The 15219-nt window shown below is 33.7% G+C and overlaps 1 protein-coding gene across 3 annotated transcripts in view; it reads left to right on the forward strand.

Annotated features, from left to right (window-relative positions):
* Gls (glutaminase) overlaps window positions 1–15219 on the forward strand; it is a 73918-nt gene that overhangs the window by 8264 nt on the left and 50435 nt on the right. For all 3 annotated transcript variants that reach the window (XM_031367431.1, XM_031367432.1, XM_031367433.1), the window contains exons 2-6: window positions 5679–5775; window positions 6113–6234; window positions 10256–10385; window positions 11404–11483; window positions 13562–13725. In XM_031367431.1, coding sequence (XP_031223291.1) covers window positions 5679–5775; window positions 6113–6234; window positions 10256–10385; window positions 11404–11483; window positions 13562–13725 — 593 coding nt within the window. The remainder of the gene's footprint in view (window positions 1–5678; window positions 5776–6112; window positions 6235–10255; window positions 10386–11403; window positions 11484–13561; window positions 13726–15219) is intronic.

A 15219-nucleotide genomic window follows, 5' to 3' on the forward strand; every position in this document is an offset into this window, starting at 1 on the left:
GAGAGAGAGAGAGAGAGAGAGAGTATGTGTTTTCTCTAATCCAGACAGCTTCTGGTGGGTGCACGGAACATGTGTGCGCACGCGTGCGAACACACACACACCTGCCTGGAGCAAAGTGGTTAGCTAACTCACCACTATACACGACTGTAGTTTGCTTATTCCTGCACTAAAGTGTATTTCAGTGTAAAGGATTCTCTGGTACTCTGATTCTGCTTCTCTTTAAAAACTGGTTTTCTTGGGATATATTAATTTTATCCTCTTCATTTTGATAATCCTCCTTGACTGTTACCTTCTATACCTAATTTTTAAATTATAACAAAATATAGCTTGAAGTTTACCACTTTAGCCAGTTTAAGTCAGAAACAAAGTCAGAAACATAAGTACCACTCACAGTTTTTATGTTAAGAATGAACTTATAAAATAAGGATATGTAAATACTGAATAAAATTATAGTTTTATTAGAATTTATGACATTTTATCAACTCATTAACAATTAGAATGAGAAAATGAGATCACAGATCATTTAATTCTTCCTTACTTTGTGTATTTCACAAAATACCCCAGAAGAATAAATTACCTAACCAGGTTCATAGCACACACACATACTGCCCCCTTATTGATAGTTTAGTGGAACACTTTATTGAATTAATTGGTTTTTTTTTAGGTTTAGGTTTGGGAGAGTTTAAAAGTTCATCTCTCCAGCCTCTGTTTTTAACCCCACTTCTGTTATGTTTGTAAAGGCTTTTTGTTACCTCTATTTAAATACTTTGACAAGAGTTCTTGCCTGAAAAGGGCTGCTCATTATATTTTCAGAGCACTTTGATTTTCCCTTATGTATACCTGAAGTCTGATTTTTATTAACTTCTCCCTATAATTTAGTTCTAAATAAGTCAACTGTGTTTACAGTTATTACAGTGAGACACTGGCCTTTGTTTAACATAATAATCTCCTTGCTTTGTAAAAGATTGTTTTAAGAATTCTTAGTTTGGTTTCTGTTCCTATGATAAACTTATTTCTTTGGTTAGGTTTCTGTTGTAATAAAATACCATGACCGAAAGCAACATGGGAGGAAAGAGTTTATTTCGCTTATGCTTCCATATCACAGTTGACCATCATGGGAAGTTAGGGCAGGAACTGATTAGGAGCCATGGAGAAGTGCTGCTTACTGGATTGCTCCCCATGGCTTGCTCAGCCTGCTTTCTGAGAGCATCCAAGACCACATGCACTACCTAAGGTGGTCTAGGCCCTCCCATATCAATCATTAATCAAGAAATTCTATCATAGGTTTGCCCACCAGCCAATCTGATGGGGACATTTTCTCAATTGAGATTTCTGCTTCACAGATGACTATAGCTTATGTCAAGTTGACATATAACTAGCCCACACAGCACCATAGCCAAAACTAAATTGGAGAGGAAATGAAAAAGGGTTTATTTAGTCATGTAGGTTAAGGCCAGAGTTTACGCAGAAACAACAGAGGAACCCTAGTGGATTGCTCAGGTTCAGTTCTGAGAAAGTGCATGTCCTGTCTATAGGATGCATAGGCCTTCTGGGCTGGGACCTCCTACCTTAACTAGAAACTAAGAAAATGTCTCAGACATGAAAACAGAACAATATGATGTGAACTTTGAAGATCTCTCTTCCCAGGTGACTCTAGATTTGTGTTAACAGCTGAAAAAAAATAGTCATCTAACATTTAGTTTCTAAAAATAGTTTTTAGCTTTTGAATTCTAATAACAATACATGGTTATGACAACGTAAGAGCAATCTTTAGGGAAGAAGAAAACAGAACAGGGGAAGAAAGAACGACTTCAGTGTAATTTCTGCTTTATTGAAAGTTTGAGGAAAATATTTGTGTTTGGTTCAAGCCGTAGTAACTTCTATGGGTAGATTTTTGCTTTTTGGGTTTTGACAGAGACTTACCTTGTAGTCTTGGGTGGCCTTGAATGGCCTTGAACTTAGAATCCTGCTTTCTCTGGCCTCTTGAGAACAGGGTTTACAGATAGGAGCTTCTTCCATACCAGTCTTGACAATTTTATGATTATGTATCTTAGGCATGACTTACATTTTTCCTCTTACAGATACAAATTAATTTCTTTTAAGCAAGGAAAATATTTACTTACTTTGCTAGCTATGGTAATAAAGGGCCATTTAAATTTTTTTTTTTACTATGTACCATAAGTGAAAGAGGTGTATAATTCATGTTATTTACAGAGCTTTTAGGCAAAGTAAATACCATTTACCAATGTGATAAATATGTAGAAAGCTTATTCTGCAGTTTTTAAAGTGATAAACTATCATTATCTAAAATTTTATCTGACAAACCACTTTCTGTAAATAATTGGTATGTTATTATCCACTGATTTTTGACAGCTGGTTCAATTTTTCTTTAAATATTGGGTCATCAGTATTATTGAACTCTTGTTTAAGGCTATTAGATCAGGATAAAACCTAGAACACATGATTGTGGTTTGTGAGAGCAGTAACTGGGCAGTAAGTCAGAGTACTAGTAGTGTAGACTCCAGATACATTCAGAAGTCATTTCTGCTCTTGTGCAGCCTTGGGGTGACTTTGAACCTCTTCCAGCTTAGTTCTTTCTCCATCTGTGGAGACACGATAGCGCCAGCAAGTACATGTCTTAGGACCAGAAATTATGGTATATTTCTGTCACCAGATCTTTAAATTAGAATGAGTTAAATTAGAATGTTTATAAAATACTTAGCACAGTATGTAAGTAATTTTCAGTTATTAAATATGAAAATGTTGTAGTTGTGGGTTTTTTTTAAGTTGTCTAAGGTCAAAGTTATGTCAAGATATGCCATTAGATTTTTATAAAGGTTATTTCTTAAAACATACTAGTGTTGATAAGTGTACTTATAGAGTTGGGTTTTTTCTGTTGTTTGTCTCTTTGGTTTTTTTATTGGGGCCACTGAGGTGAGGTGATTGCTCACCTGATAAAAGCATTTGCCACTGAAGCCCAGACACCTGAGTGGAATCATCGGAACCCACAAGAAGGGAGAGGACTGACTCCTGAAAGTTGTTTCCGACTTCCTTCATGCCCCATGCCTAATTATAGTCATTAATTTTTTTTTAAAAAGGTTGATATAGCAGTGTTTTGAAAACAAATATAAATGATATTAATGCAATATTAATATTTCTTTTAGGAGAAATGTTATGTTTTATGTATAAATGTACATGCTTGTGAATTAGCTATTTTATTTCTTTTATAACAGGTACATATGTGTGTATGTATTTAGACATCTAAAACGATCTTTTTAATAGTACAGAAACAATTATCAACTGACACGATCTGTTATTTTTTAAACAAGAATAATATACATAATTCACCCATGAAAGTTGCTATGGTGACTAGTCTAAAATTGATAGTATTTAAAATGAGAACTCTTCATTTTTTTGCTTTTCTGAAATAAATAAATGTGTATATATATGTGTAAATATATAAAAATGAATGTGTATATATATATATATCCCCTCTATATATTTATGAGTTGTGATAGGTACGCAGGATGATTGGTTTGCCTTAGACCTGCGGTTCTTTTCCATTTTGAAACATAGTCTCAATTGTAGCCCTGGCTGGCTTTGAACTTGGTGTGATCCTCTTGTGTGAAGGTCCCAGGACTGGGCGTGCAGTTACTTATGCCTTGCTGAGACCCGTGATTCTTATCATTATAATATTTATGTCAGTGTTTGACAATTGGAATAGTGGAGTATGTTTTCCGTTTCTGAGACCTCTTCCCCCAAAGATACTAAGTTGGTTTGTGATAATTTGTTTAAAGACTGTTCAATACATAGGAAAAATTGCTTTTCTGTTTAGAAGTTTGGTTAATCTTAGCATATTTTTGTTATATTAGTAAGCGTTTCTGGTAAATTTTTCTTCTAATACTCTGATTTGTGAAGTTTTGTTTTTTATGCTTAAGTAACAACTAAAAGAGACCTGGGGAAATGACCCAGTGGTTAGGAGAGTTTGGTTCACTGTACCTAAGTTAAGCTCACAACTTCTATAACTCCAGGTCTCGGACAGTTGATGTTCTCTTCTGGCCTTTTCAGGCACTTGCACATAGAGGAGAAGAAAAACAACTACAATTGCTGTACATGGAGTGCTTATATTCTATCAGGAGTGTTCTAAAAAGTGTTGGGTGTATAGAGTTAGCTGTTTTTATGACAGCTTTCTGGGGTAGACACTATATCCTACTTTCTCTGAATTGTAGGAAGTTTAATTAAGTAGCCTATAGATTACATAGTTAGTATTGATAGTCAGGGTTCAAGAACTTGTATATGTATCTCCTAGATACATATACTTGTATGTGTATACCACTAGGGTCAGTATTTGAATATTTTGTAGAGATACATCGTATTGACTCCTACCTGAAAATCTCCTGAATTGTAGTAATGAGTGATTAAACTGGAATATGCTTGATAGAAAAGATACTAACTCTAGGAGTTAGGTAAAGCATTAGCTGTCTGTTGGCAATCAAAATTTCAGAGCCTGACAACATTGACCTTTAAAAATGAAACTGGGAAAGTGTATTTCTATGTATAGAATCATGATATCTCTTTACAAACTTTAATTCAAAGTGTATCAAAGACTTAAGACCTACAATTTTGAAACGGCTAGTGGAAAACAAGCATGAACATGGTCAAGTGCTTTCTGAATTGAAAAATGCAATTAGGTGAAAATATGCTTTTGCAGAACAAAAGGAAAATAGCAGTCAAGTGATAGCCTACAGAATGGAAATAGAAACCTTACTAACTATGCCTCAGGTAGGATACTAGCACCTAAGCTATGAAGAACCACAGGACAGGACTTAGTATAAATCCAAACTATCTAATCAGCAAATGACATAGTGACTGAATAGACAATTTCAGAAGAAATGCAGATGACTAATAAGTAGTTGTAAAAATGTTTACCATTTTTAACTAATAGAGAAATGCAAAATACAAATGCTGTTGAGATCCATTCTCACTCCATTAGAATAGCTATCATCAAAAAGAGAAACAACATACACAAGTAAGAATGTGGGGGAAAGGAACTTTTCATTGATGGTAGGAATGGAAACTTGTGTATGCATAATCATACACAATCGGTATGGCAACTCCTCAAAAGCCTGAAACTAGCAAGAACTGTCATTCCTCTGTTTAGGGCTCTACTTCAACAAACCATAGATATACTTGCACACACATGTTTTCTATTGCTGTAGTAGTCACAATAGCTAGGAAATATATCTGTGTAGATGTCCATAAGTAGGTATATAAAGAGAATGTTGTGTGTATGTACGTGGAATCTTATTGAGCTGTAAAATAGTTAAATCATTTACAGGCATTTAAAGGAAAATGCATGTAACTGGAAATCATTATGTTAAGTGAAATAAGCCAGACTTCAGAAGGAGACATACTATCTTTTTATAAGTAGAACCTAGATTTAAAATTACTTATACATATGAAAATAAAAATGACCTGACATTGAAAACTACTAAATTTTTTTTAGCTTTTCCAGTGTGGTTTCTAATGGTACTGATTTGATTTTGGTGAATCAATGTTTATTATGGTTATAGTATTCATGAATCTATCATTTCATCTGGTTCAGTGGTTATTTAATAATGGGCTTGAATGGAATATTCACACAGGATTAATTTTGGACTATTTTTCTCCTTCTTTAGTAAAATAAAACAGGGTCTGTTACCTAGCTTGGAAGATTTGCTGTTCTATACAATTGCAGAAGGACAAGAAAAGATACCTGTTCACAAGTTTATTACAGTAAGTTTTTATATTTTTCTCTCAACTTTCAAATAAGTAATACTAAGTACATTATATAATATTTCTGAAATATGGTCTTACAGTTTACTAGCCTGTAGTTTCTGACTGACAGTGTTTCTCTTGTTTTCAAATTTTTATTATGTTCACTCCAAGGTAATGAAAGAAAAGGAAACAATGAGAAACTTGTCCAGAAAGTGGATAATAGTGATACAAATACCACATACATGACCAAGTATTGGGTAGAAACTTTTATATACAGGAATAAAACTTATAGTTGGAATAAGCATATATATTATCTGCGCTATATATTTACAAACTCTTATTTTTTTAAAAACAGGCCCTCAAATCTACAGGATTGCGAACATCTGATCCCAGGTTGAAAGAGTGTATGGATATGTTAAGATTAACTCTTCAGACAACGTCAGATGGTGTCATGCTAGACAAAGATCTTTTTAAAAAGTAAAGCTTTCTGCCAAAACTTTAATGGTGATTTGCTATGCTGTGTGGTGATTTTGCTTTCAAAACACAATTTTACCTTTTAAAGACCAGTGTTAGAGTGTAACTGAGAAAGGGATTTATAAATATTATTTCTTTGAAGACCAGGGATGATATATATTAAGGTTCTGTTATGCTCTGGGTTTAAATTAGTTATAATGAAAGTTAGCAATAAGTGTTGTTTTGTGCCTATATTGTTTTGCTGTTCTATTCTGTCTGCATGATTTGCTGACTTTTTCAGTTTAATCTGTAGTTTATTTCCATCCGGTGATTTGGATGCTGACCAGGAGAGGACTTCAGACAATTCTGTAGTCCTTGTATTTACATAGTTGCATCACCTGATTCTCTTTCAAGTGTTTTAATGAATGTTTTGGGGGTTCTTTTCTTTTTTCCTTCCTTTCTTTCTCTTTCCTTTTTTTTTTTTTTTTTTAATAGAACTTTAGACAACTTTGAAGATTAAAACCTTGGTTCGATTGGATGAGAACATTTTGACATTGCTAAATTAGCATATCTTCATTACTGTGTTTGTATAAGTTTACTTTAAGCTTTAGTCAGCATATTTGTAATTGACTCTAAGTCAAATAATGTTTTAATTTATTAGTTCATAGAAAGCAGCATAAAATTATAAATGACTATAAGACTGTAGTTTTTATTTTTCCTAAACCACAGGATTCAGTTGAAGTGGATCTAAGGAATTTCTATATTTAATTTGAAATGAGTGTGTGGGGATGGGGGGTGGGGGTGTTTGTCTGTTTAATTGCTTTTTCTTTAGTGTATTGAATGATTTGTTCTAGATCTCTACTGGGAATATCCTGGAATTCCTAGGAGGGATGATTATTTAAATAAGGTTCTCTGAAGTTTTTGTCATGCTTGTGAAATGTCTGCCAATTTTGAACCAAGGCTCTTGATTCTCTTAATGCAGCCAACTTTAAAGTATAGCTATTAAGCTTACTTGCAATTGGTATTAGGAATTTAAGTCTTTTGATCTGTTTATTTTATGAAAGAAATGAGTTCACCTCTAGATTTATTCATGCTTTGTAGTAAGAATTTGTCTTAGGAACTATCTGTGCAACATACTCTTTCTTGATTATCTTACCTTCTGGGAAGTTATTTTAGTTTATCTGTGAGTATAGTTAATTGATGGTAGGTTGGATTGTAAATAATATGTATAGAGAACTGGCTTTGTAATTTTTAAGAGAATCACTAATTTCTACATTTAAGCATGATTTAAAATGTGCTTTGTGAACATTGTTTCATTATGAAATTAAAAGCAATTTAAATGTTCTCTCTCAATTATGAACCCAAGGAACCACTATCATAAAACTGTTTGTAATTGATTTAATCTATAATAATTACCATAACTTTAGACACAAACTCGAGTTTTAAAAAACTATGATTATAATGTAGGCAGTCTCTGACTTGACATGGAAACACAGAGTCTGTATAGCAGGTCATAGACAAAGGATTATTCCTTTTCATTTCTAGAATGAGGTAACTCAGAACCTCTTACTAGGAGATTTTCCAGGTCACTTTGAAAGGTGATGACTCCAAAGAAATTCCTTCTGATTTCAAATATAAGAAATTGCCTCATTGGAGTTGCCAAAAATAAACTATCATTTTATGCTGCTGGAATGGCATTTTAAAACATGGAATTCCTTTTTTCTTAGAGAAGTAATTATAAAGATACATAATTCTGTTTTCTCAAAGTGAGAAACCAGTATTGTATTAACTTTTTAAAAACATGGATAAATGAATTATATCATTTGAAAGTTGGAGAACTCCCTATGCCTATCTATATAATTAATATTCATTAAAGTTACAAGAGGAAGAAAATATTTGTGCTAACAGCAAATTCTTTATTCATTTATTCATTAATTGTTAAACTATAGAAATATAAGAACTGTTTTTCTGTGTGACCATATTTTAAGAATTGTTTATTTAGAGGCAGCAAATATTTGCATTTGTAATTATTTGGTTTGCTAAAATCTTAAATATTACTAATGAAAAATTATGTGAGAAAAATTTTCTAATACATTAATGTACATTGTATTTGTAAGACCTTTGTCAAGAAAGTTATGGTGAACAAAGCACAGAAACATATTTACCCGTGAAAAGGCAAAAGTTTTTCCTCAGAATTCATTTTAAATAACTTCTGCCAGGCAGTGGTGGCGCACGCCTTTAATCCCAGCACTTGGGAGGCAGAGGGTGTAGTTGGATTCTTCTGAAGGCTGAAATTGTCTTTATCATGGTAACTTAACCATTTAAGACTATTTCCACATGGTTTTTACTAATATGCTAGCACAAACAAACACTATACCCAAAGTTCTGTGTACTGTTCTGTTGACTATAAATCCTCTTTAAAGGTCCTGATTAGTTTTGTTTATTTTATTTTGAGATTTATGTGTATGCTGTTTTGCCTGCATGTATGTCTGAGTAACACATGCATGCGATGCTTGTAGAGGCCAATAGAGGGCATCGTATCTCTTGGAATTGGTGTACCAGACAGATGTGAGCCATTATGTAGGTGCTGGGAATTGAATCACAAGTCCTCTGGAAGAGCAGTCATTGCTCTTTAACCACTGAGCCATCTCTCTAGCCTCCTGAGTAGTTTTAGACATTTAAAATATTGGGGGGGGGGTATAGTAGTGAGTTGATAATTTAAATTTGCTTGATATTTCTCATATTGTATTTGTAACTTCTTAAAAATGAAATATATTTGATTTTAAAATAAGTAGTATGTTTTAGGAATTTAAGCTTTTATTTGAGAAAAGTATGCTAGTTATTTTTCTTGCAACTTTGATTATTAAAAATAGAATTTTATAAGCTGTTTGAGATATTTAAAATTAAATATTTAATCAATAATAATTCTGTTAGTGCATTATCCAGCCTCTTAATTTCATTTGCTTGACTGAAGTGAGGAAATTCTTCAGAAAGTATTGGTACTTTTAAGGTTAAGTAAGATCATTAATAGCGCCCATTGTTATTCTTTTTCCTCAAAACATGCTAATATAGTGTTATCATTTATCTGTGAGAAATATAGTTACATAAATAACTTCTCATAGCAATGGTCTACCTTTAACATTTCTTTCTTTTTAAATCTTATTATGGAGCTTGCCTTAAAATATTATTGTATTTGGTGTTGCATCTTGATGTTCATGTGTAGTAATTTGTCTTTTGTAAGTTAAATACTCTGTGACTGAGTTACTGGTATTCAAATCTTAAGACAGTTTTTAGCTCAGAATTTAAAATGTACTATGGCATACAAACTTCTTTTACTTACACCTTAGCTTTTTGGCTTAATCTTTTTAAGAAGAAAACAGAATATTGGTTCACATCAGTGTCTTTAAAATGGTTTTTAACAGTGAAACATTTCTGTAATGTGTTACATTTACATATAGCTTGCTTTGGCTTTGGTAATATAAAATTTAGTATAGTACTTTATAAATTATAAACTTGTCAACATGTTTTTCACTTAAGGAAATTGATGAGTTTGACCAAACCAACTTGGTTTTATCTTACAAAGCTTTCAAAGTGTTATTCAGGAAAAACACATTAAAATATTGTTATTTAAATTTTTGTGAAATACTACCCAGTTATACAGGAGCTAAGAAGGATATGTCAGAGGTTACTTAAAATTGAGAAATATTCATAATCTCACTTGTAGTGTTTTAAAGGCTGAGTTTTGTTAACCAAATCTCATGTTGAGTATTTATTAATTCTAGTAAGATGCAAAACCTTTTCCAATACTTCCTCAATACTTCCAATACCCTTTCCTCAAAGGGTGCATTGCCATTTTAGTATCTGACAAAATTTTAGGCATGTTTAATTTATTTCTCATCTGTTCAGTATAAGCTAGAAGGAAAGAAAACATAGGAAGAATATGTTTTAAGTTTGACTTGTTTAACAATACTGATTAATACTCTCCTATTAAGTGGATGCCGATAACCAAAAGGTCCCCACTCTGTTTTTCCATCACATTCCACAGGTGTGTTCAAAGCAACATTGTTTTGTTGACACAAGCGTTTAGAAGAAAGTTTGTCATTCCTGACTTTATGTCTTTTACCTCACACATTGATGAGTTATATGAAAGTGCTAAAAAGCAGTCTGGAGGGAAGGTAAGGCTTGGATACATATACTTTCCTAATAAAAACATTTCATGTAAAGAAAATAAACCTGATATTTTGTTTCCAAATTAAGAAGCTCAGTGAGTCAAGCCTTTAGATTTAGTGCTTTTAAATCATTATAAATATTTAATCCTTTGTTATTTTTGCCTAGAATGAAACTAAGTTAAAGTTTTCGGGGGAGGGGAGTGTGGATATTTGAGGTACAGTTTCTCTGTAGCAGCCCTGGCTGTCCTGCACTTGCTTTGTAGATGAAATGGCCTAGTACCCAACAGTTCTGCCTCTGCCTTTTCAGTGCTAGGATTAGAGGCATGTGCCACTTAATTCACCATTCCCAGCTAAACTTTTTTGTTTCTAAATTTGGAAATGACTGAAGTGGCTTCATATTTTCAAATTAGTAAAAATTTGACATTCTTTATTTGACATTTTTGCAGATTTGATACCCATTAGTATTAAGTAAGTATTTCTAGCTTTTAAAAGTTATATAGGGAAAGCCAAGCATGTTTGTGCCTACCTGCAACCCCAGCATCATGTAGGATTGACTGAAAGGAGGATCAGGAGCCTCTACTATGTAAGCAAGTTTGAGATCAACCTATCAGCCTGTGCTACAGAAGAACTTGTAACACCCTCACCCACCCTACCCTACCCCAACAGCAGCAGCAGCTTAGGCACTGCATTCATTAGTATTCTCAACCAGGTACTCCCATTAGTAGTAGAGACTGTTTTATATAACCTCAATTTTATAAGGTTGGTTGCAAGTTTTTTTTTTCCTTAAAAGTCTTTAAGTTCTTGTTTTAAATTCTCTGTGTTTTTAAGAAGTAAGATTGCATTAGCAATCAGAATGGTAGAAAAGTCACCTAATGTCATGCAAAAATATTCTAGTTTATAGATCAGTATTCTTAGTTTTTACAAGATTAAGACAGGCTGAATCAGCTCCTAAAACAACTAGTGATTGGTGAGAGCAAACACACTACTTTCTAATATTTTGACAACTTTCTAATATTTTGGATAGGTTGCTGATTATATTCCTCAACTGGCCAAATTCAGTCCTGATTTGTGGGGTGTATCTGTCTGTACCGTAGATGGGCAAAGGTAAGTTTATTTTAAAGTCTACAAAGAACAGCTTTAAGTCTTGAATTTTGTTTTAATAAGGTAAAAAGGAAGATAATTTTTATTTTGAGAAGTTTTTTTTTGTTTTTTGTTTTGTTTTGTTTTGTTTTTTGAGACAGGGTTTCTCTGTGTAGCCTTGGCTGTCCTGGAACTCACTCTGTAGACCAGGCTGGCCTCGAACTCAGAAATCCACCTGCTTCTGCCTCCCAAGTGCTGGGATTAAAGGCGTGCGCCACCACCACCCGGCTTGAGAAGTTTTATTAAGCCTGGTCCGGCCCTTGAGCTCACTTTGCAACTGAGGCTGGCCTTGAACTTATATAACATAAGTAACAATCTTATCACAGTATCCCTCAATAATTTGCAAAGTGAAAGTCAGTTGGCAAAACAGTCTTTTATAAATGCATGAAAACCATATTTGAGAAGTGCTTGTATTTTTTAAGATGCTGGCAATGAGGATTCTTGCATAATTATCAAAGTTTTATGATGAGGGAGAACTATAAAAAGAATGATTTGATTTTTTTTTAAAGATTTATTTTATTTATTATTATAAATGAGTACACTGTAGCTGTCTTTGGACCACCAGAAGAGGGTGTCAGATTTCATTACGGGTGATTGTAAGCCACCATGTGGTTGCTGGGATTTGAACTCACGACCTTCAGTCAGTGCTCCTGCCCGATGAGCCATCTCACCAGGCCCGAGTTTTTTTTTGTTTTTTTTTGTTTTAAATCTAAGTTAAGAAAGGCCTTTGGAAAAGTGCTAACTTGTGAGAATGTTCTTTTCAAGAACTGGGCTTGGGGGATGGTGGTTAGTGGATAAAGTGCTTGGCTTACAAATGTGAAGGCTGGACTTGGAGTCTCTGGCATAGAATCTTAGACAAATATAGTGGTTTCCAATAATCCCAACAGTTGGGGGAAGGCAGAGGTTCTCTGCAAGCTGGCTAGCCAAACTGGGGAATAGACAAGCTCCATGGTCAGCAAGATGCCCTGCCTCAGTAACCTGGAGAACAGAGGAGGAAACATTGATGTTGGCTTCCTCACAGGTGTGCACACACATGCACCTGCACATATGAAAAAATGTCTACACAAGTTAATGCAAAGTATATTTTAATTTAGCTGAAAGTCAGAAAATAAGGGTTTATTGTTAAGCTGTAATTTGGATATCAGAAAAATTATGCCATTTCTGTTTTCCCCACTAAAAAGATTAGTTTAAAAATATCCTTCCTTTAAATTATTATTTAAAATGAAAATATAGCTTAACATAAAAATATATACAACTGGTATGTGGTATATATAGCTTTATAAATTTATATTAATGATATAATTTCATTACTTTTTTTTCCAATTTTGAGCCATTTTTTTTATGTAGCTGAACTCACCTAAAACTTACTTTGTAGCCCAGGCTATCCTCAGACTTTATATCTTCATGCCTCTATCTATTTGATCGCAGGCATGTTCCACTGTGCCTGACAGTACACTAAAGCTTACTAAGACTACAAGTCAAATAAACCTAGAATTTTAGACTTCTCTTTAGAAAGTATAATTTAAAACTTTTTTATCTGTGGTTTTAATTATCTAATCTGAATTATTCTTAAGTTACAATAAAAAGCATGATTTTTTATTATAGTTAAACATTTTTTTTTTAAGGAGCAATTGTTAAAAGGACTAGTTTACTCGGAAATAGAAGTAAGCAAAAACATTTAACATCTAATTAAAACTGTTACTCTGTTGAGTACTTTAAGCTTTTGCCACTTTTTCTTTTGCAGTGTCCTTCTTAAACATAATTTTTTTCAATGTTTACATATGTTGTGTGCTTGTGGAGATGAAAAGATAACCAAAAGGAGTCTATTCTCTCTACATCCTGTAGATCCTGGGGTCAGGCTTGGCGGTGGCTACCTCTGTACTATAGTCTCATCTAGCAAGGCAGCCTCTAATGTAAACATTTATGGTTGAATTATGGGAAAATATTTATAAATTAGAATTAGTAATACAAAAGAACAAGCCAAATTATGCCAGTAACAGTTTCTCCTTGGTACTAATTGTTTTTTAAATCTACTTTAATAGGCATTCTATTGGAGATACCAAAGTTCCTTTTTGTCTTCAGTCCTGTGTGAAACCCCTGAAATATGCAATTGCTGTTAATGACCTGGGAACTGAGTATGTACATCGCTATGTTGGGAAGGAGCCAAGTGGATTAAGATTCAACAAACTCTTTTTGAATGAAGATGGTAAGGAGTACCTACAAGTCGGCTAGAAAAACTAATCCCTCAGTTTTCTGTTTAAATCTCAGTAATTTGGCCGGGCGGTGGTGGCTCACGCCTTTAATCCCAGCACTTGGGAGGCAGAGACAGGTGGATTTCTGAGTTCGAGGCCAGCCTGGTCTACAGACTGAGTTCCAGGACAGCCAGGGCTACACAGAGAAACCTTGACTCTAAAAACCAAAAAAAAAAAAAAAAAAAAAAAAAAAAAAAAAAAAAAAAAAAAAATCTCAGTAATTTGAAGTCTGCTTTTGAAGAAACCTTTTCCTACTTTTAAAATTTTGCCATAGGGTTTTTTTTTAATCATCTTTAGAGATAGTTTAATTATCTACTTTTTAAAATGGTTATTTTAGGTTACCTTATGCCATTAGCAAGAGGAGTAGAGTGATGAGGGCAAGGAATACATTCCACAGCTGGGCACAGTGCACAGTTGTAGTCCCAGCAATTAGGAGATGGAATGAGGAGGACCAGGAGCTCAAGACCATCCTCAGCTGTATAACAAATTACATGGTCGAAAATAATCACTCTTGCTATGTAAGATTATAATAACAAAGATTAATATAAATATGATAAGTAGGTAAGCAATGGTGGTAGTTACTCTGTAATTACATGTACTTTCGAAGAGTAAAGTATAAATAATTTTGTCCTGTAGTTGGAGTTGGCTGCTGCTTTCTGTCATCGTGAGTGAGGAAACAAGTTTATTTTGATGGCAATTTTGGAAAACATCTCTTAGGGAAGGTTTAATTTGATTTGTTTTTATGGTATGTACATGTGTGATAAGTTGTGGGGTGGCAAGTATATGCATGCCATAGTGTGTACATACTATGTACACTATGTACTATGTATACTATGTACTATGTCAGAGGGACAGCTTTATGGAGTCAGGCATCTCATATTTTTACATAGGTTCCAGTGATCAGACACAGGGCCTTAGGCTTGCAGAGCAAGCACTTACCCCACCAAGCCATCATGCTGCCCCATGCTTTTCTACCCTATAGGGATTAGGTTAGCTGACTAATATTTATATATCCTTGTTGAGTAGTCATCTCGAATCTGCAAGGGATTTGGTTCTTGGAGTAATTTATTTAGTTAATACTGAAACATTTACAAAGTACATCTGATACAGGATAGTAGAAGGCAGAGTTAAGCTTTTCATGACCATATTACCTCTGATATGGAATTTAGAAGACAATTCAAGGTTTGCATGTTGCTAATGATTTTTAATTAGCAAAGCGAAAATACGATATTTGTATACAGGACTTGACAAAGAACAGTTAGTTTCTGTAAGATGATAGAGCTGAGTTAATGGGAAAGAATGGAGTTCAGTGATTGGGAAAAGTGAATACTGTAAAATTGAGCTATGTATAGTAAGTAGAAAGTAGGAAAGTAAGAATAGAAGGTAAAAAGATAGGAAAGAATGTTCAATCTTTATTGCAAAGTTCAAATAGATATTTGTTAAAATGA

Source organism: Mastomys coucha, unplaced genomic scaffold (assembly GCF_008632895.1).
Source record: "Mastomys coucha isolate ucsf_1 unplaced genomic scaffold, UCSF_Mcou_1 pScaffold14, whole genome shotgun sequence".
Classification (NCBI taxonomy): Eukaryota; Metazoa; Chordata; class Mammalia; order Rodentia; family Muridae; genus Mastomys; species Mastomys coucha.